Source organism: Ammospiza nelsoni, chromosome 10, assembly GCF_027579445.1.
Source record: "Ammospiza nelsoni isolate bAmmNel1 chromosome 10, bAmmNel1.pri, whole genome shotgun sequence".
NCBI classification, from domain to species: domain Eukaryota; kingdom Metazoa; phylum Chordata; class Aves; order Passeriformes; family Passerellidae; genus Ammospiza; species Ammospiza nelsoni.
This window is the reverse complement of record NC_080642.1, coordinates 1,986,021-2,006,794: the sequence shown is the minus strand read 5'-3', so window position 1 is coordinate 2,006,794 and position 20,774 is coordinate 1,986,021. Positions and strand designations below refer to the sequence as shown.

General features: G+C 44.3%; 1 protein-coding gene across 2 annotated transcripts in view; it reads left to right on the top strand.

The window, feature by feature from the left end:
- The first annotated feature begins 598 nt into the window (after positions 1-598).
- Positions 599-20,774, top strand: part of PPM1L (protein phosphatase, Mg2+/Mn2+ dependent 1L) — a 64,766-nt gene continuing 44,590 nt past the window's right edge. For both annotated transcript variants that reach the window (XM_059479525.1, XM_059479526.1), the window contains exon 1: positions 599-1,110. In XM_059479525.1, coding sequence (XP_059335508.1) covers positions 712-1,110 — 399 coding nt within the window. In that variant the 5' untranslated portion in view covers positions 599-711. The remainder of the gene's footprint in view (positions 1,111-20,774) is intronic.

Sequence of the window (20,774 nt, the reverse complement as noted above, 5' to 3'; positions counted from 1 at the left end):
ATTTAAATCACTTTGATTAAATAATTTCAATTACATTTTGATTAAATAATTTTGATTTTTTTTAATTTTAAATTGTTTTATTTACATCATATTGATGAAATAATTTTTAATTACATTTTGATTAAATAATTTTGATGTTTTTATTTTACAAAGATTGATTTTTATTAAAATAATTTTGATTAAATTTTTTCCTTCTGCTGGCTCCTTCCCCGGCCCTTCCCAGCCTACAACTCCCAGCATGCCCCGCACCCCGCCCGCACCGGCGCGCTCCCGCGGGGGCTGCCGGGATTTGTAGTTCAGCGGCGCGGCGGGGGCGGCGGCCGGGACGCTCCGCCCGGGTGGAAGGAGGGCGGGCCGGCGCCGGGCGCGGGGGACACGGGACGCAGGTACCGCGGGCGGCCCTGGCAGCCACCTCCGGACCGAGCGGAGCGGAGCCGAGCCGCGGCGGGCAGCGGCGTTCGGGAGCCATCCGGCGGCGCAGCGCTCGGCGCATCCATCGGCGGGCCCGCGACCCCGCGGCACGGACGGGGCGCCGCGGGGCCGGGGCGCGGCCGCCGGGAGCAGCGGGAGCGGAGCCGCAGCGAGCGGAGCGGAGCAGAACGGAGCGCGGGGCTCGGCGCTGCCCGGCCGGCCGAGCATGCACTGAGCGAGCGGCCCCGGGCTCGGAGCCGCCCCGCTGCATGCTGTGGGGAGACACGGTCGCGATAATAAATGATAGAGGATACAATGACTTTGCTGTCTCTGCTGGGTCGGATCATGCGTTACTTCTTGCTCAGACCGGAGACCCTGTTCTTGCTGTGCATCAGCCTGGCCCTGTGGAGTTATTTCTTCCACACGGATGAGGTGAAAACCATTGTTAAGTCCAGCAGGGATGCGGTGAAGATGGTGAAGGGCAAGGTGGCCGAGATCATGCAGAATGACAGGCTCGGGGGTTTAGACGTGCTGGACGCTGAGTTCTCCAAGACCTGGGAGTTCAAGAGCCACAACGTGGCTGTCTACTCCATCCAAGGCCGCAGGGATCACATGGAGGACAGGTTCGAAGTAATCACCGACCTGGTGAACAAGACTCACCCCTCCATCTTCGGGATATTTGATGGGCACGGAGGAGAGGCAAGTGCTCAGCTGGAAATAACCAATAATTCAACAACACCAAAAAAAAAGGGGGGGGGGGGTGCGGGAGGGAGGATGGTCCAAGGCAAGGCGTGGATGTGTTCTCACCCACCAGGTTTGTGTGGTTGTCTTGTACATTGTGGGGAGGGGATTTCCTTGCTTTTTGTCTCTGAGGAAGGGCTGTGTAATCCTCCCTTCCCTTTATCCCTCCTTACCCCTTCCACTCTCAGCACGGCACAAATGTGCCCGTACCCCCTTTGCCCTTTGCAGTAGTAGAGGTTTAATTGAAGGCAAGGCTGCTGGAGGTGGCTCTGACGTGCGTGGAATAACGATGATGAGCACAAACTCCCCGGAGTCATCTTTTGTTACAGCCAAGTGTGCTGTGATGTGATTTTGGCAGCGGGCTGGCTGCTCCCCCGGACACAGCCGGGCTCATCGGCTGAGGTGGAACAGGACCGCTGCTGGAGGATGCTAAAGTGTGCAAAATGTGCTCTGGGTAATTCCCTGTCCGGGGAGCCGAGCACAGCGCGGTGTTTGGGAATTGTGTTTGGGAGTTTATGTCATTAAAGCGCGCTGGAGGGAAGGCAGCAGAGCCGGCATCGTGGCGCTCGGGGCTGGGCGACCTCGGCGCTCTGCCGGGCACGCTGGTATCGGGGTATTCCGGGGCTTTGTGGATGACAAATGTTGGAACTGCAGCTTCCTCTGCCTTGAGGATGTGGTGCTGCCACGCAGCTCTTGGTGTGGCACAAGGCACGCGTTTCGTAACTGTGGGCAAGGACGAGGAGTTCGTCCTTGTGTGGCAAAGCAGCTCCGGCTGGGTGTGAGGGAACCCGCTGGGGTGATGGGAGAAACGCTGGGAATTTTCCGTGAGGGAGGGTGTTCCTCCAGATCCGAGAGTCCAGATCCTTCCTGGAAAAGCTCTGGCAGTGCCCAGGCACTCACGGGGCACAGGGGTGGCAGCTGCTGCCCTGCTAAACCTGGAAGGGCTCCTGGAAAATCCAGGCCCTGGGCTCGGCTGCCAGGCTTGGGAAGGGACCTGGGCTCTCCTCGCAGCGTCAGCTCTTTGGCCCCCTTTAAATTAACGCAAACTCTTTGGGTATTGAGGATTGTCGGCTTCATAAAAAACGCTGAGCTCTGTTTTGGGGGTATTCTGTCTGATTTCAGGTGAGCACAGCAGTGCCAGCTCCTCCTGGCATTCCCAGGCCAGTTCCCTGGGCATGGAGGAGCACGGCTGGCGATGTCTGTGGAACACGGGTGGCAATGTCCGTGTGTCCCAAAGCATTCCCAGCTTTTTTCCAGGAGCCCTGAGCAGTTCCTTGGGGCCATCTGGCTCCTTTGTGCCCGGAGGAAGGTGCCGGGCTGTGCCTTTGTGTGAGCTGAGTTTCCTTGTGGGAACCGAGCAGCCCAGACAATTGGGGAAATATCCGAGTGGTGTTTTCAAACAGAGCGCTCCGAGGCTGTGGGATCCCGGCTGAAAGGGGGATCTGATTTCTTTCATTAATTTTGTAGCTTGCCCTGCACGAGATGGCGAGCTGAGGGTATTGAATAACCCCCAACCAACGCAGGGAATGTTGGCATCTCGCTAATGTGCCCCGTGGATATTGCCTGCTTTGTTGGGCATCTTGAAATTCCATCCATGGCACGCATTAATGCTGGACCCGTGGAAAACTCATTGGCCTTTTGTATTCTGCTTCCTCAGAACTTGCTCTGATGGATTCAGTGGCAAAGTACAGGCAGGTTTTTAATTTTGAAAGGTTCAGCAGAACTCTCCACAGATCTTTTCTAAATTTAGTGGTTTATAAATGTACCCGTCTCGCATCTGTTATTCATAATGGAATCCTAAGTGTTCTTCATGGCCTTTACTCCTACAAAAATAAGTTGAGGACCTAATTAGTTTTGAGTTTTACATTTTAGGTAAAACTGTTCAGAAGAACATGAAGTGTGTGCTGAGCATACAGCAAAAAAAAAGAAGAACTAATGAGGAACAGTTTTTATTCCTAGCAGGTTTTGAGTAGAAAGCGAGAGAAGAAATAAAAATTGATGCTCTTATTTAATCCCTCGTACATAACACTACATTTTGTGTCTCTATTTGAATGGGGGTTTTGTATGTCTTAATTTATTTTCATTTTTTATGAACATCAAATACTCTGTGAAACACTTCATCTACGCACTTAGCGAAGCCTTTGTGAAGGTTAAATTTTCCATATGGGCTCCCATTAAATTTCTTTATGTGTATTTAAAGAATAAAGAACAGCTGATCCCTGGGGTTACGTGTGAAACAAACTGTTCTGTATGGGGAGAAATTTGTTTTTTCAAACAGCCAATACCAGAAATGAGATGCCAGATTAATTATTTGCAGCTATATGCAAGGGAGCCTGTCTCCATTAATTACTTCCTGCCACATCCCATTGAAGTGGAAGGATGGAGGAGCGTGATTCAAGCAGCTTCAATTACTGTGCACTGCTAATTTATGAAGATTTCTGAGCTTTCATATCACCAACATTTTGCATAAATTCTACTTTTCTCTTATGTCATTTCCTCTTCCAGCTTCCAGTTTTAGCCAGGATAGGTTGGCAGACATTGCTTTGGATTTTGTGGGTGGCTTGAGAAGGGAGCAAGCAAAAATTATTAATGCTCTAGTTTGGTGCAGTAACTTCTGAAAGGCAAGAAGATTTCAGAGAGAAAATTGGATGTGGGGTGTGTAGTGCAGTCTTTTATTGAAGGTTAGTTTCTTGGAGAAACTTCTTTTATTAAAGGTTAATTTCTTGGAGATATAACGGTGATGATGATGATGATAATAATAATGATGATGATGCAGAGCAGGTAGAGGTGAAAGAAGAGACCTTTCTAGATCTTCCTTTCGTCTTTCTGGATTTAGAAGGAATAAAGAAAAGTTGCTGCCTGTTGTCTCACTGATTGACTTTGGCCAAAGGATCATCCTTCAAGGTGACTTAACTTAGAAAAAAAATTCTGTTCTCTCATCAGTTTCTTTTTAAGGTTTAAAAATGGCTTGAGTGCTTTTCTTTTTCTTGCCCTTTTCCCTTTATTTAGGAATTTTGGGGCTGTCCAGGCTGGAAGATGGAGCACTATCAAACTCTACAAATGACCAAATAACAAATGATGAGCTGGGAAACTGAGCAGAGGAAAGGCTGGCTGCTTAATGAGAGTGATTTCCCTATTTTAACTACCATTTACTCTCAAATATTTAAGGTTTAAGCACGCAGTTTAATGAGATCTCAGCATTAGACAAGGGCAAGATAGCTCAGCTCCCATCTGCAGTTTTATAGTTATGGCTCTGCTGTAAATCATTGGTTTTTTCCTAACCCTGTGGGGTGAAGGTTTTAAAAATAATTATGGTAATAGATAGTACCTTCCTCTGCCTGGGCTTGTTTGCAGTTGTAAATGGATGTGGGAAATTACAGCTCGGTAACTGTCTCATAAAAAAATGTCTCTTTTTTATTTCCCTCCACCTCCTGAATGGGGACGTGGCGAGACTTGTCCCTCATGATGTGTAGCTGTGGGGAAGACCTTTTTCTGCCTGGAATAATTGGGCTCTGGAGCTGCTGAGCCAGTGGTTTAGGATGGAAAATACACATTTTTATTTTTATTTTTTATTCCCAGCGCAGGGAAAGGCTGGGGAGCTGGGATGGGGAAGGAGAGAACGGTGCGGGGCTCAGGACCCTGATATCAGCAGCACCAAGTGCTGGCTGAAGTCTCTGGTTACTGATTAACTGAGAAAGACACCAAAAAAAAAAGGGAAAAAAAGAAAGGGAAAGGTCAGAAGATAACAGTGGAGAGTCCTGAGGAGCTGGTGTGAGGCTGTGGAATGGGAATGCTGAGGTGAGGCCTGGAGGAGAGGGCACTGTGCCAGCTGTGTTTGAGTAAAGCTGCTGTGCATTCCAGCCCAGCTCTCTGATCCTGACAGCAGAAGGTGTTTGTGCTGTGCTGAAACAAGAGAAAGCTGCCATTTTCACAATTTAGTTCATTTTTTGGGGTTTTTTTAATCTGCTAATTCTCATTCCAGCTCCATCCCTGTGATGCTGAACTACTTAAGCAATGTCAGCAATGAAAATTTATCTATCAGGCTTTTGAGTCAAGGCCATTCAGGACTGATGGCTTGGGATTTTATAAAAGGTGGGAATAAATCAAACACAGGCTTTGGAGTTTCTCTGGATGTTACAGCCCAGTTGTAAGAAGAAGTCTTTGAGGGTTTGCAGTTTTTAAACAGAAACTGCCAGCATGGTTTTCCTTTTATAGTAACTTCCTTTGGTTTCTAATCTAGAATCTATTGCAAAGTGCCCAAATGTTTGAATAAATATTTACATAGGTGAGGTCATGGTGGTAGGCAAGTCCCAAATCTGCTTATGAATTCCCCTCCAGTGGCCTAAAACACAAGTCAGAAATGATCTACAGGAACATTCCTGTCATTTTGTTCAGTTTATCCAAGTTTTATTCTTGCATATCATGCTCCAGGATTATGATTTTCAGCCTACAACACCATACTGATTCGATTCAGGGTTAAACTCTACGCTCATTTGCTGTACAAAAATTGATTAAAATGCTGTAAAAAGCTGTAATTGGAAGGAGGGACTTTAATTGCTGCCATTCAGGGCTCTATCATTGGGTGTAGGATTGAGCCTTTTTTCAATTCTGATAACAATCAAGAAGCCAATTAATTTTTAATGTGTTTTGCCAGCTTTGTTTTAATCGGTGTGTTTCCCTGTCTGGGCTCTCAGGTTGCCAACAGATTGCCACTGGTTTAATGAAATCAATTTTGATTATGAGAGGCTTTCAGATTATGAAAGTCATTGAAGTTTTCCCCATGAACTTGAGGAACTCAGGACTCCTCCACGGGACGTGTCCCTGTTGGGAATTGCTGTCAATGGGGAGGAAACAATCTTGGAGCAGTGGGATTTTATTCATTTCTGTCCCTAGCTCAGGAGTTTGGGTATTTTTGTGTGAGAGAAAAAAAAAAAAAAAAAAAATTCAGGTCCTCTGTCATGTGGGTTAATTAAACCAGCAGATTGCTCTGCCTCCAGTGTGGCGTTTCCAGCAGCTCTTTTGGAGCACAGTAGGATTTCTCCTCCCTCCCTTTTTGCTAGAAACCCAAATATTTACGGTGTAAATTGTGCCTTAAAGCTGTGATTTGGCTTCTGGCAGTTTCACTTCTGAAACAATCTCCTGGCACGTGGTTGCTGTGTTGTGCTGCTGGCTGGTTGCTGCTGGTGGCTGCAGTTTCCTGCAGCAGTTTTGGCACTGTGGCCATGTCCCATGCTCGTGGCAGGATTCCCATGCGCTGCTTTTGCCACTTCTCAGTTTTTTATTCATTTTTTCAGCACTTTTCAGCCCTGCCCCTCTTCAGCTGGGGTTTTGTGTCTTCCTCAGCACGCAGGTGTTGCCTGCTCCGAAGTGAAATTCCAGCTTTCCTCAGCCTCAGCAGCCTTTGGACACGTTGATCTGCTCAGAAATGAGTGGGACTGTGCTGTGAGATCAGCCGGGTTTGGGGATCCAGCTCTGGAAGTGTCCAAAGGCTTTGGAGCATCTTGGTCTAGTGGGAGATGTCCCTGCCCCTGGTATGGGATGGGTTTTAGGGCCCCTTCCACCCCAAAGCAGTGTAGGAAAGGCAGTGCAGAGGAACCTGGCACTCATTTTTCTCAGGTCTCAAGGTTTAGTTCTTGCTCTTCCCTCAGAGCACAGCACAGAAACCCTGACAGATCTGGGAAAAGGAACAAAATGCTCGTGTGCTCCTCCTGCTTTGAATCTCTGCCCTTGCAGGGAGACTTCCAAACCTAATTTAAGGGCAGCAGCTGCTCTAATTGTGAACAGAAAGTCACACGCCTCTCGCTCCAGTTTTTCACTCAATAATTTTTGGTAAATTCTCCAAGTTTAAGTAAATTCAGCCCTTTGGGCCCTACTGCACCCCCTGCTCTGTGCCCCACACAGACTCCTCACCCCTCATCCCTGCTGGTCCTGTGGCCACTGCTGTCCCTCATCCCTCAAACCCTCAGGGAATGCTGTGTCCCAAGGAGCTGTGCCCATTCCAGGTCCCCTGGGATAGATTTTGTTCTTTAAAACAGATTTTGGAACTCCAGTTCCCCCTGGCTGCCCCTCCTGGAGCTCAGGTTCTCCAGATCCCAGCCCAGCTGGCCAGACCAGTTCCTCTGGCCCAACCCCAGCCCAGGAGCTCTCCCATGTAGGAGATGGTCATCAGCACTTAATGACTATTTCTTTATGAGCCTGTAGAGTTTCACTTCACCCAGAAGGTCAGGAAACAGCAAAAGCAATCCCAAAAGGGAGTTTTCATCCTGGCAAAAATATCCAATGCTGGATCTCCAGGCTGTTGTAATATGTGTGTAAAATCAGGAGTTGTAACAAGCTGCAGATTTTTTTTCTCTCTTTTGGGCTGTTTTATCTGCTTTTACTCCTGTTTTTTAGCTGGTGTTTAACACTTCAATGTTAAACACTGGCGGTTTTATTAAAGCAGTTTAAAGCTTGTGCCAAAAGTAGGTTTAATTTGAAAGCAGCATGGCTTTGAAAAAATGCAAATTTCATTACAGTTTATGAGAGAAGAAAGGTTTGCAGGTGCCAGAATACTGACAAATACTCAGGGTAAGTGAGACTGGTGAGAATGGTAAATTTTAGTTGAAATAATTGCTCATTCATGCCGTGAAATTGATGTCTATATGGCAAATACAGCCTGGACCAGATCAGGCCTGATCCAGGAAGGATCAAGGGGAATATTTTGGTCCTGCTAAAAACCAGAAATAACAGAAAGCTGTTGTTAAGAGCAGACTCTCAGCTCTGGAGTGGTTTGCCATCAAATAATGTGGATGGAGGAGAAATCCACTTTTCTTTCTGCTCATGTGGAAAAGCCATCCCAGAAAAGCAGCTGGTGGTGGAAACACTGAGCTGGGATCTTGGGATTGGGGTGTTGGGTGAGGAGCAAAGGGGACGGGGGAAAGAGGGGTGAGAAAAGGGGATGGGGGAAGGAAGGGTGACAACAGGGGACAGGGGAAAGAGGGGTGAGAAAGGGGAGAAGGGAAAGAAGGGTGAGAAATGGGGACAGGGGAAAGAGGGGTGAGAAAAGGGGAGAAGGGAAAGAAGGGTGAGAAAAGGGGAGAAGGGAAAGAAGGGTGAGAAAAGGGGAGAAGGGAAAGAAGGGTGAGAAAAGGGGACAGGGGAAGGAGGGGTGAGAAAAGGGGAGAAGGGGAAAGAGGGGTGAGAAATGGGGAGAAGGGGAAGGAGGGGTGAGAAAAGGGGACAGGGCGAGAGGGGTGAGAAAAGGGAAGAAGGGTGAGAAAAGGGGAGAAGGGAAAGAGGGGTGAGAAAAGGGGAGAAGGGAAAGAGGGGTGAGAAAAGGGGAGAAGGGAAAGAGGGGTGAGAAAAGGGGAGAAGGGGAAGGAGGGGTGAGAAAAGGGGATGGGGAGAAGGAGGGGTGAGCAGAGTAGAAAAAGAGAAAGGGATGAGCAGAGTGGACAAGGGAAAAGAGGGGTGAGCAGAGTAGACAAGGGCAGAGTGGAAGGAAGGATGAGCAGAGTGGACAGAAGGAAGGTGGAATGAGCAAAGGGGACAAGGGCAGAGAAGAAGGAGCGTCATTGTTTGGGTTAAGCCCATCCCCACGCCCCGAGAGCAGTGAGGTAGCACAAAGGACCGTCCTGCTGCTCCTGGCTGTGATGCTGGAACATCTCCTGCTCTCATCATGTGTGACCCTCCCAGCTGTGGGAGCAGTGACATCTCCAGCCACGCGATCACGGGGTGTTCTCACTGCTGAGCCACATCACAGTCAGCCACGGCTCCTCATGTGGGCAAACCTCAAAGCTCCCCTGGAGAAATGAGCACTTATTTGCATTTACTTTCAGCACCAAAATGTTATCCCTTGCAGATTTGCTCATTGTCGTAAGTGTTGATAAAGCCTTTTTTATTTTTTTGCCTCTGAATCCCCTTCAGGGGTAAACATCTGATTTTATTAAGTTCTGTTATAATAGCTGAAGCTGTCATACAGTGCTGCTTTCAATCAATATGCTTTTTTATGTAATAAATCTCTTTACTTTTCATTCTCTTCCCGAAAGAAAACTGCTGGAGGGTGTGAAACATTTCTTCTGGGGGAAAAGTGCGTGGTCCATAATACAGCTCTGTGCTGTGCCACTACTTTAAACTTCATTTTAAATGGGAATGTGATTTATTTCCAGGTAATCTGTGCATGCACTGCATTTTCCCTGGAATGTGTGCTCCCTCCAGACAAACACTGAGCTATTGAAATATCTGATTGTGGTTGGCATGAAATAAAATCTCTGTCCAAAGCTGTGTGCTTCAGGAATGAAGTGTGGGAGTAGGAGGAAGGGGAGAAAGAACACGCTTGTCTCTTTAGTGTTCTTGATGTTTATACCCCTGAGCTTTCATCTGCTTTCGTGCTTTGCAGAGTGAATGGTGTTTTTCTGATTTTTATAGCTTTTGTTTTATTGCTCAAGTGTTTTTGGAGATGTCTAAGACATTATGTAGGATGTAGAAGGTGCTTTTCGTGCTGGGTTTTTTTTTTAACGTGGGATATATGTGATGTGGTTCCTGTGGTTTTATTTCTGCTGGCAAGCAGGGAAGTTGGGCAGCAGTCTGGATAATCCCACCAAACAAAACTAATTTTTCATGTGATATTTATTCCTAATTATCTGAAGTTTGGCTGTTTATTACTGTGGGAGAAAAGGGGAACCACAGCTGAAGTTTGGCCCTTTATTGGTGTGGAAGGAAAGGGAAATCCTGGCTGAAGGTTGGTGAAAAAAGGGAAACCACATCTGAAGTTTGGCTCTTTGTTGGTGTGGAAGAAAAGGGGAATTAGAGCAGGAGAAGCAGCAAAAACCAGTCTCCAGCTCCCAAGGAGGAGAGAAGCAGCAGCCCTGGGAAGGAGACAATCCCAGTTCCCCAAAGTGGAGTTAACTCAGGGATGTGCACTTTGGTGGGAGATGCCAAACTGGGGGAATCCATCCAACACCTGAGGGGCTGGATTTGTTTTAGGCGATTCCTGAGTCAGGATAATCCTGGTTTTGTTTGGTGCTGGATTTTTGTGTGTGGAGATTCCTGGGTCACGATGATCCTGGTTTCCTCTCAGAGCTGGATTTGTTTTAGGTGATTCCTAGATCAGGATGATACTGGTTCACTCTTGTTGCTGGATTTAGGTTGTTTTAGGTGATTCCTGTGCCAGGATGATCCTGGTTTTATTTGATGCTGGATTTGTGTGTGAGGTGATTCCTGAGTCAGGATGATCCTGATTTTATTTGGTGCTGGATTTGTGTGAGAGGTGATTCCCATGGTCAGACTGATTCTGGTTTTGTTTGGTGCTGGATTTTGATTCCTGGTCAGGCTGATCCTGGTTTTGTTTGGTGCTGGATTTGTTTTAGGTGGTTCCTGCTCAGGATTATCCTGGTTTTGTTTGGTGCTGGATTTTGATTCCTGGGTCAGGATAATCCTGGTTTTGTTTGGTGCTGGATTTGTTTTAGGCGATTCCTGGTCAGGCTGATCCTGGTTTTATTTGGTGCTGGATTTGTTTCAGGCGATTCCTGGTCAGGCTGATCCTGGTTTTGTTTGGTGCTGGATTTTGATTCCTGGGTCAGGATAATCCTGGTTTTGTTTGGTGCTGGATTTGTTTTAGGCGATTCCTGGTCAGGCTGATCCTGGTTTTATTTGGTGCTGGATTTGTTTTAGGGCGATTCCTGGTCAGGCTGATCCTGGTTTTCCCTCAGAGGCTGGGGAAGCAGCCAGCCCCATGTTTTGGCATCTCTCCTTTGTGGCTCTCCAAGCAGCCCTTGCAGTGCTGTAACCCCGGGTGTTTTGGGCACTAAACTTTGCCCTCTTTGTTTCTGCCACATCTCTGCCGTGCTGGCACAAATTCCAGCCTGAGCTGTTGCTCAGGACAGAGGAACAAAGAGTGGGAGCAGCTGCCATGGTGCCAGTGCCAGTTGGCATCAGCCAGCAGAGAGAGCCCCAGGCAGCCCCCATCAATATCAATATTAACATAAAACTGCTCCATCCACAGAGAATTCGGGGTGACACACCCTCGTTCTCCTCAGTGTTTGGTGCTGTCATATAAAAACCATCCCCGAATTTGACTTTTGAAAAGCCTGAGGACTGCAGTCTCAGGAGTGGCTTGGGCGTGAAGCAGTGAGGGAACTCTCAGAGGGATGAGCGTTGCATGAAGGGTTTGTAATCCTTGGCAATTAGGAAATTGTTGCTGAGGTTAATGGGGATATTATTTTTAACTTTGAGGGCAGGAGTAATCTCCTGCCTCTGGGATAGAATCGTTTCAATCAGTGCTTTAAATAAGCACTTTCTGGGATGGTTTAAATTGACAAACATTCAAATCATCAACCTGAATTCTTTTTTAGCTGTTATGTACCCTGATATATTCACATTATTTTTATTTTGCATCGAGGCAGAATGGTATTTACTACCAGTGTTTAGTTGTGTCAGGTTGGCCGTTTTTCCCTGTTTTTTTCTTTTTTGTGGATATCATTACTGTAAATAAAAGCAGAATGAAAAGCTAAATGAGAAGCCAAATACTGTGATGAGATCAGGAACCTTCTCCTCAGGCTCCATTTATAACTGGAATTGTAGACAGACAAGAATTGGAGATAATTCTGCTCAAAGTAACCACATCTTCAAAGAGAATGATGGCAAAATAATAATTTATTTTTAAAAACCACAATTTTTTCCTGCTTTTAGGAGAAACTCCTAGGGGCTGGTTACCACTCTTTTTTCTTTAACCTTCAGAGGCAAACATGTGCTGTTTACATCTGTAATTCCAATTAATTGTCATATTAGGGGGATAGATTAGGGTATATTCTCGAGATTTGAGAAATAAATTTCATTAATAGTTTTATTTTTGAACAATTTAAAAAAAAAAAAAAGGTAACTTAACATTCATTCTTTCAGGTGTGATTATTTTCAATATCCCAGGCCATGTGAACTGCTTGCAGTCAGTAAACATTTTAATTAGATTTTTTAAGGTGATAGAGTATATTCTCGGGCATTGAGAAATAAATTTTTGTTAATAGTTCTACTTTTAAACACCTTTTTTTTTTTAAAAGAAGCAATTTATTTGCCTTTTTTGTGTTGTATCACAGCTCGGGGCAGTAACTGCACACGGGTTCAGGCTGCAGCACTGCATGTGATGAGTAGAAAAATATTCCAAATAAATTTAGGGAATAACTTGGGATGCTTTGGAGCACTCCAGGCTTTTGAGCTGCCTCAGTTGGAGTTTGTGTATTTTAAAGTGTCCATGTAAACATTCACTCTTCCAGGTGTGATTATTTTCATTATCCAAGGCCATTTGAACCTCTTGCAGTTACTAAACTTTTTATTTAGATTTTTTTAAGGTGATAGAGTATATTCTCAGGCTTTGAGAAATAAATTTTTGTTAATACTTTTACTTTTAAGCAACTTAGAAAAAAAAAAAAGGCAACTTATTTGCCTTTTTGTGTTGTATCACAGCTCTGGGCAGTAGCTGCACACAGGGTCAGGCTACAGCACTGCATGTGATGAGTAGAAAAATACTCCAAATAAATTTAAGAAATCTCTTGGGATGTACTGGATTACTCCAGGCTTTTGAGCTGCCTCAGTTGGAGTGTGTGTATTTTGAAGTGTCCCTGTAAACATTCATTATTCCAGGTGTGATGATTTTCATTATCCGAGGCTGTCTGAACCTCTTGCAGGTAGTAAACATTTTAATTAGATTTTTTAAGAATATATTCTTAGATTTTTAAGAATATACTCTCAGGCTTTGAGAAATAATTTTTTATTAATAGTTTTGCTTTTAAACAACTTTTGTTTTTTAAAGGCAACTTATTTGCCTTTTCATGTTGCATCACAAGGGTCAGGCTGCAGCATTGCATGTGATGAGTAGAAAAATATTCCAAATAAATTTAGGGAATAATTCAGGATATGTTGGAGCACTCCAGGCTTTTGAGCTGCCTGAGTTTGTGTGTTCTGGAGTGTCCCTGTAGGCATTGCCCTGAGAGCTGAGCTGCAGGCAGAAGAGCCAAGGAAGGAGTTTGCAGCTGCAGATTGGGAGGAGTTGTCTCAAGTGCAGCTTTTAAAAGCTTTTTTGGCACAGTGGTGTCCATCTTATTACGGAGAGACCTGCCTGGGAGGGAGGATGGTGTGGGTGAGTAACAGGAGAGGCTGTAACCTCAAACCTATTATAGAAAAGAGATATTTTTACTGGAATGTTTTGTTGCTGAGTTTCCCAGCACCTGCAATTGGCAGGAGAGCTAAACACAATTCCAGTGGCAAACACCATTCAACTGAGACTTTTTTTTTTTAATACAAAAATTGAAAACTTTGTGGGTTTTTTTTCTGTCTCAGTGGCTTTAATTGACCTCCCTGGGCCTCTGATTGAAAGCCTCTCAAAAGTGGGTCACAAAAACATGTTCTACCTCTGTGAACAGGTGTTTCCAGCTCATTTTACAGGCTCAAATTTCTGCTTATGTCTCTTGGCTGCTCTCACACGAGTCAGGATCACAACTGAAAATAGAAATTTGTAGCCCCTCTCTTGTTTTCTCCCACAGGCAACTGCTCCTTTATTTATTTGTTTTTTGTGAGACTCCCCCTGTGTGCCTTCTGTTATTTAATGTGACACCAGCACCTTCCTGCTGGGCTCTGCAGGCCCCAGGTGCTTTGTTTAATGGGATTATTAAGAAATTAATGGCACCTAAGACAGGGCAGTTCCAATTCTCATTCCAGATCGTGGACCTGGGTGGTTTTTTCACACCAAAATGAGAAACCCTGGTTTGAACCTGGGCCAAACCTTGAGCTGTTGGGCGTCTTTTAGATGCATTTTGGTTTGAAACAGTTAAAAAAATGATCTAAATAGCCAGGCAGGAGTGGGGAAGTGGGGATTTCTGATCCTTGCCTTTCTCTTATGTGCAGAATTTGTGGCATTATGGACACCACAAAAAGAGCTTGACTTCTTCATTTATCACAAAATGAACTGAAGCTCTCAGCAGCCCAAAGAGGTTTGAGGGAAAGTTTAAACAACAACAGTGAAGCAAGAAAAGTCTTTTCCTTTCTAGAAGTGTGGTGGTTTCAGGACGCCCACAAGTGAATTAACGCCAGAAGTGAATTAATCCCAAAAGTGAATTTACCCCAGAAGTGAATTAATCCCAAAAGTGAATTTACCCCAGAATTTCAGCCCTTTTTTCTGAGATCATCAACCCCTGTGCTCACCTGGCCCTGGGAAAAGAACTTGCTGTTCCCTCTCCTTGCAGCAGGAGCCTTTCCATGCAGGCAGGATTTGGAAAATTTGGAATAATTTTCCCTCTCTGGAGCAGCACAAAGGAGAATCTGCAAGAAATGAAAGTGTTGCCTGTGGCTGAAGGGCTGCAGGTGCTGCAGGGTGGGTTCCTGGGGTTGAACTCTTTCTTCTCTCTCATTTTCTGCTCTTGTTTAAAACATGCCCTGGAAAAACTCAAAACCTCCTGGAAGCTTTTGATCCAACTCCTCAGAGAATGGGGATGTGGGCATGGGCACTGAGCTCTGATTTAAATAAAGAATTAAAAAAGTTAAATTAGGGAACATAACAGGGTTTATGATTCTGATGAAAACGCCCCAGAAGATCGAGTTAAGTGGTTTTTTGGTTTTCACTTTCAAAGTTCCCTTAATAAAACATTTAAAGCCTCCAGATCTGTCTTGAATGAAAGTTGTGTATTGCAGGAAAACTGCTCTTAGCAGTGAGGGGCGTTTCAAGGTGACCAGGGACGAGTTGGGAACAATAAAAAAAATTAAATTAATTACATTGTGGGTGAGGCTGCCTGTGTTTTATCCTCCCTCTGCACAGCCACATGAGGACAGGAAATCCAATGAAGAAAGCTGAGCAGGATTTTGTTATTGCCTAAAGCTTAGACAACTCCACACCACAGGAAAGAACCTCCAGGCATTATTTTTGTGCAGCAGGAACTGGTGACATGTTAGGGGGAAAAAAGGAAACAAAGAGAGAGATAATGAATGGTCAAAAGCAGCAAATATGTATATTTTGTAGGGAGAAGTAATTAGAGGTAGCAATGAGCTCCCGCTCAGCCCTGGGCTGCCAGGGGATCTCAGCTCCCCAACAACCAGTTTGAAAACACATCAGAGGTGCCTTTTTTCCTGCTCTCATTAAGCTCCTGCAGCCAGGGATGGCATTATCAAAATGTCAGGGTTCAAGAGGCTGCCAGGAAAGGGCTCAGAGCAGGGAAATGCGTCCAGACACTCCAGCACAGCTCTTGGTGCTCTCCTGTGTCTGCAGGGGCACCTCCAGGCAGCACAGCTCCCATCCCATCCCTGGGCATCTGGAACAGCAAGCTGGAAATGTGGAATTGTCACTGTGGGAGCTGCAAGGTGGAAATGTGGAATTGTCACTGTGGGAGCAGCTGGAAATGGGAATTGTCACTGTGGGAGCAGCGAGGTGGAAATGTGGAATTGTCACTGTGGGAGCTGCAAGGTGGAAATGTGGAATTGTCACTGTGGGAGCAGCGAGGTGGAAATGTGGAATTGTCACTGTGGGAGCAGCAAGGTGCATCTGGAAATGGGAATTGTCACTGTGAATCAATAAGGTGCAGCTGGAAATGTGGAATTGTCACTGTGGGAGTAGCAAGGTGGAAATGTGGAATTGTCACTTGGGAGCAGCAAGGTGCAGCTGGAAATGTGGAATTGTCACTGTGGGAGCAGCTGGAAATGTGGAATTGTCACAGTGGGAGCTGCAAGGTGGAAATGTGGAATTGTCACTGTGGGAGCAGCTGGAAATGGGAATTGTCACTGTGGGAGCAGCTGGAAATGTGGAATTGTCACTGTGGGAGCAGCAAGGTGCAGCTGGAAATGTGGAATTGTCACTGTGGGAGCAGCGAGGTGCAGCTGGAAATGTGGAATTGTCACTGTGAATCAATAAGGTGCAGCTGGAAATGTGGAATTGTCACTGTGGGAGCAGCAAGGTGCAGCTGGAAATGTGGAATTAGCTGGAATTGTCACTGTGCCCTGTCCTGTGCACCAGGCACAGGGCAGTGATCACTGCATCACTCAGGGGTGACAGTTATCAATATAATTATCAATATCCCAAGCCATGGGAACCTCTTGGAGTTAGTAAGCATTGTATTTGGAATGATAGAGTATATTCTCAGACTTTGAGAAATAAGTTTTGTTTATAGTTTTACTTTTAAACAACTTTTTTGTTGTTTTTTTTTAAGCAACTTATTTGCCTTTCTGTGTTGTGTCACAAGGGTCAGGCTGCAGCACTGCATGTGATGAGTAGAAAAATACTCCAAATAAATTTAGGGAATAATTTAGGATATATTGGAACACTCCAGACTTTTCAGCTGCCTGGCTTGGAGTTTGAGTTTTCAGAAGTGCCCATGTAAGCATTCACTCTTTTGGGTGTGATTATTTTCAATGTCTGTGGCCATTTGAACTTCCTGGAGTTATTAAATATTTTAATTAGATCTTATCTGCATCAATTGGATAAGAGTGGAGCTGCTGTAAATTGCAGCTGGATTCCAGAGGGGCCAAAGCCAGGCTGGGTTGAAGTGCCAGGTGCATTCCTTGGATACCTGGCACTGAAAATGGGGCTTTTTTATCCCTGCATTCCTCTTTTATGTGCAGAATTTATGGCAGTAAGGGACAGCACAAAAAGAGCTTGACTTCTTCATTTATCAGAAAATAAACTGAAGGTCTGAGCAGGCCAAAGGAGGTTTGAGGGAAAGATTAAAAACAACAGTGAAACAAGTAAAATCCCCTTTCCTTTCCTTTCCTTTCCTTTCCTTTCCTTTCCTTTCCTTTCCTTTCCTTTCCTTTCCTTTCCTTTCCTTTCCTTTCCTTTCCTTTCCTTTCCTTTCCTTTCCTTTCCTTTTTCCTTTCCCTTTCCTTTCCTTTCCTTTCCTTTCCTTTCCTTTTCCTTTTTCCTTTCCTTTCTTTCTTTCTTTCCTTTCCTTTCCTTCCTTTCTTTCCTTTCCTTTCCTTTCCTTTCCTTTCCTTTCCTTTCTTTCCTTTCTTTCCTTTCCTTTCCTTTCCTTTCCTTTCCTTCCTTTCCTTTCCTTTCCTTTCCTTTCCTTTCCTTCCTTTCCTTTCCTTTCTCCTTTCCTTCCTTCCCTTTCCTTTCCCTTTCCTTTTCCTTTCCTTCCTTTCCTTTCCTTTCCTTTCCTTTCCTTTCCTTTCCTTTCCTTTCCTTTCCTTTCCTTTCCTTTCCTTTCCCTTTCCTTTCCTTTCCTTTCCTTTCCCTTCCCTTCCCTTCCCTTCCCTTCCCTTCCTTCCCTTCCCTTCCCTTCCCTTCTCTTCCCTTCTCTTCCCTTCTCTTCCTTCCTTCTTTTCCCTTTTTCTTTCCACAATCAATTCATTTGTTAATAGAATTCTGGTAAAGATAAGAATATCTGGGTTAAATTCTGCTCTGTGTGAGCGATTTCAGTACTAATTACTCATTCTGTGGGTATTACATTTTCTTATTTTACATGCAGCTTTTTAAATCCTTATGTCTCAAAAACCTGAATTCTAAAAGGAATTAAACAATCTGGATTTAGATGTTTTGAAGCACAGGCGTGGAGGTTTGCAAAGCACAATCTCTGGATTTCATCAGAGTTAGCAATGCATTTTTCTGGACGAGTAATTTGCATAGAAATTCATGTCATGAATCAAGCGTGGGGAGAAGCATTTGTGGGTCACTGTGGGGATGTGAACAGCAGCAGCTCCAAAATGCTCCTTTTCTTGGATTTCTACCCTGAAAATACATTTAAACAGAGGTTTATGAACAGCTGAGAGGGATCATCTATAAAGTAAAACCAGTTCTTACCTCTGGATTGTTTCAGAGATAACCTGGGCAGTCTGGGCCAGTGGAATGAGGTGATCTTTAGGATCCTTCCTAACCCAAGCTGTTGTAGGATCAGTGATATTTAATTTATTTATTGTCATAGGAATCCAAACTGACTGTAAGGGATGCTCATCCTCCCATCCTTGCTGTGCCACGGCAGCTGCAGGTGGGAGAGCTCCTTGGAGTAACTTTTTGCTCCCATTTTGTAAAGGTTGCTCGAAACTTTGCCCTGAAATTGAAATTCATCAATTTTCAAATTTTCCCACCCGGGGCAAAAGTGTAGCTTTATGTTGGCTGGATAATGCATGGCTCCCTGCGTGTGATCCTGCTGCTGCTTTCCTGGCAGGGCATTGGTCTGGAGGAGATGGAAACAGAACCTGGAGACCAATAAAATCCCAAAATTTCATCAGGATGTGAGGAGAACACAGAGAGGCTGAGGCTGCAGCTGGATCCAGCTCATCCCTGTGGTTTTTTGGGGTGTCCAGCACTGCTGCCTGTCCTCTCCTGGTTCTCCCAGCTGTGTTTGCTGGAGCTGACAGAACTGGAGTGGAATGACAACAATTCCTGATGCAGGGAACGCCCTGGGACCTGTCCAGAGCCTGCTGAACTCGTGGGTGTCACTGCAGCAAAACAAAACACGGGCAAAATACAGGGAAAACCCAGCTGAACAAAGCTTGGGGCCTTATGGAAGAAAAAGTGGAGATTTCTGTGGCAAAAATTAAAAATACCCCAAGGAAACCTCGTGATGCTTCCCCAGCTACAGGAGGTCCCTCTGAAAAGTTGCATTTTGATTTATCAGAGCCAAATGTCAGGAGTTGAAGTCAAAACCATGTGGGAAATGAAAAATCTGTGGGCACTGTTGGTGTTTAGGTCTATTAGTCAAGAGGACCTGGAAGATTTGTTGTTTTAAAGTGTTCCAAGTGCAGAATGGGATTGGGGCGTGAGAGGCTGAGCTCTGTGATGTTCCTGCCTCCAGAATGGGGTGCTGATCCCAAACCTCCCCTCGCTGATTCTTCCCGGGTGCAAAGCACAGCTTGCTCTCCAAATATTTTGAGTAGCTGCTGTAAACATGAGCCTTAAATCCATTTTTGGGTTTATTAATTATTTATTTATTGGATAGCGCTTTGCAAACTTCTCTGTTCGTGCTTCAAAACCATCTAAATCCAGATTGTCAAATTCCATTTAGAATTATTTATTATTGTTGGATTTATTAGCCCCCATCTGGAATTAATCCTGTCTTAAGAATTAATTCTCTTCAGAGAAATAATGCAGTTTAATTTTTAAAATGTGGATGTGATCATATTCTTTTATACTTATTTCATATTCACTTTATACTGACATTATATTCATTTAATACTTATTTCATACTCATTTTATACTCATTTCATACTCATTTTACTGTCATACTCTGATTATTTGATCTTCCTCAATCCCAATAAATAACAGGAAATAAATAACATTTCTTGTAATTCTTTAGGGTTGTTTTGAGGTAATGACCATCCTGTGGCAAATCTTGATTGCACATTTCTTTCTTGAAAAATTAGTGTTCGAAAAACTTGCAGTTATTTTCACACTGAAAGAAAGTAGAAAAGAAGAGAAAATTCTGCTGAAGTTTAAAGGATGTTAATCTCTAAGAACTGCAGGTTAAGTCTCCATTTGATTCTTACTTACTGTACCAAAACCGTGTTGTTATTACTGTTTTAAGTTTCTGAACTTAAAATTATTATTATTATTATTATTATTATTATTATTATTATTATTATTATTATTATTATTATTATTATTATTATTTAAGTTTCTGAACCTCTGTAGAAAACATGCAGATTAACTGTTTCTTTAATTTTAATTTTAATTTAATTTTTCTGAGCAGCTGTGTTGCAAGCAAACATCTCATTCCAAGACCATGGAAATACACTTTTTGGGAATGACCGTCACAGCTGTGATGCAAACTGGAGCAATTTCCTATCAGAGCAAGAGCGCCTGCAAATTAATCTTTTTTTTAAATATATATAGAAATGAAACAAATTGAAACAAACCCCCTGTGTAATTTGATAATATTTTGACTGGGTGAGCAGTTTCCTTCAGCCCTCAGCAGTCCAGTATAAATAAAACGCCAGAATTGCTGTTCCAGGAGGTGTCTGCAGCAGGAGCTCTTTGGGATGAGATTTTGCTCCTTGTTTTTCTGGCAGAATTAATGGGATTTTATTCCCCATCTTTTTTTTTTTTTCCTTTCTCCTACATAAAAACCTGCATGGTTGTGTGCAGCCTCATCCTGTGATGGAAAAGGGAGAAAATTCCCATTTCTGGGAGCCCCTCCAGTGTCCTGAGTGTGACAGCACATCCAGTGATGGTCACAAATAACCCTTCCCTTGGGCTGCCTTGCCAGGGAGAAAATATTCTTACGCTGCATAAAACCCACTTGGTATTCTTAAATATGCATGAAATTAAACAGATATTTCTCCCAAGGCAGGGGTTCTGTACAGAGAAATAGATGCTCTGCAAGAGATGGTCCTTGCTTTCACCTGCCGTGGAGAAAAGCTGCAGCAGGAATGTTGGCTAGTAGAAAAGAAAAGTTTATATGTCTGAATTTTGGAGTTCAAATATTAGACACAATTGTGGAAAACTTCAGCGTGGGTTGTGGTGGATCTTTTGGAGGAGTGCGTTGTAGTTCTTTAAAAAGAAGGAAAATTATGAGAAAGACTTCAGTACAGGACAAGTGGAAAATCCCCGAGTGCAGAGGGTGAACCCAGCTCAGGATATTCCATCCCAGGAAATAGAATATTCCAGGTGTCATCAGGAAATAGGATATTCCAAATATGACCAGGAATTCTGCTATTCCAGGTATCACCAG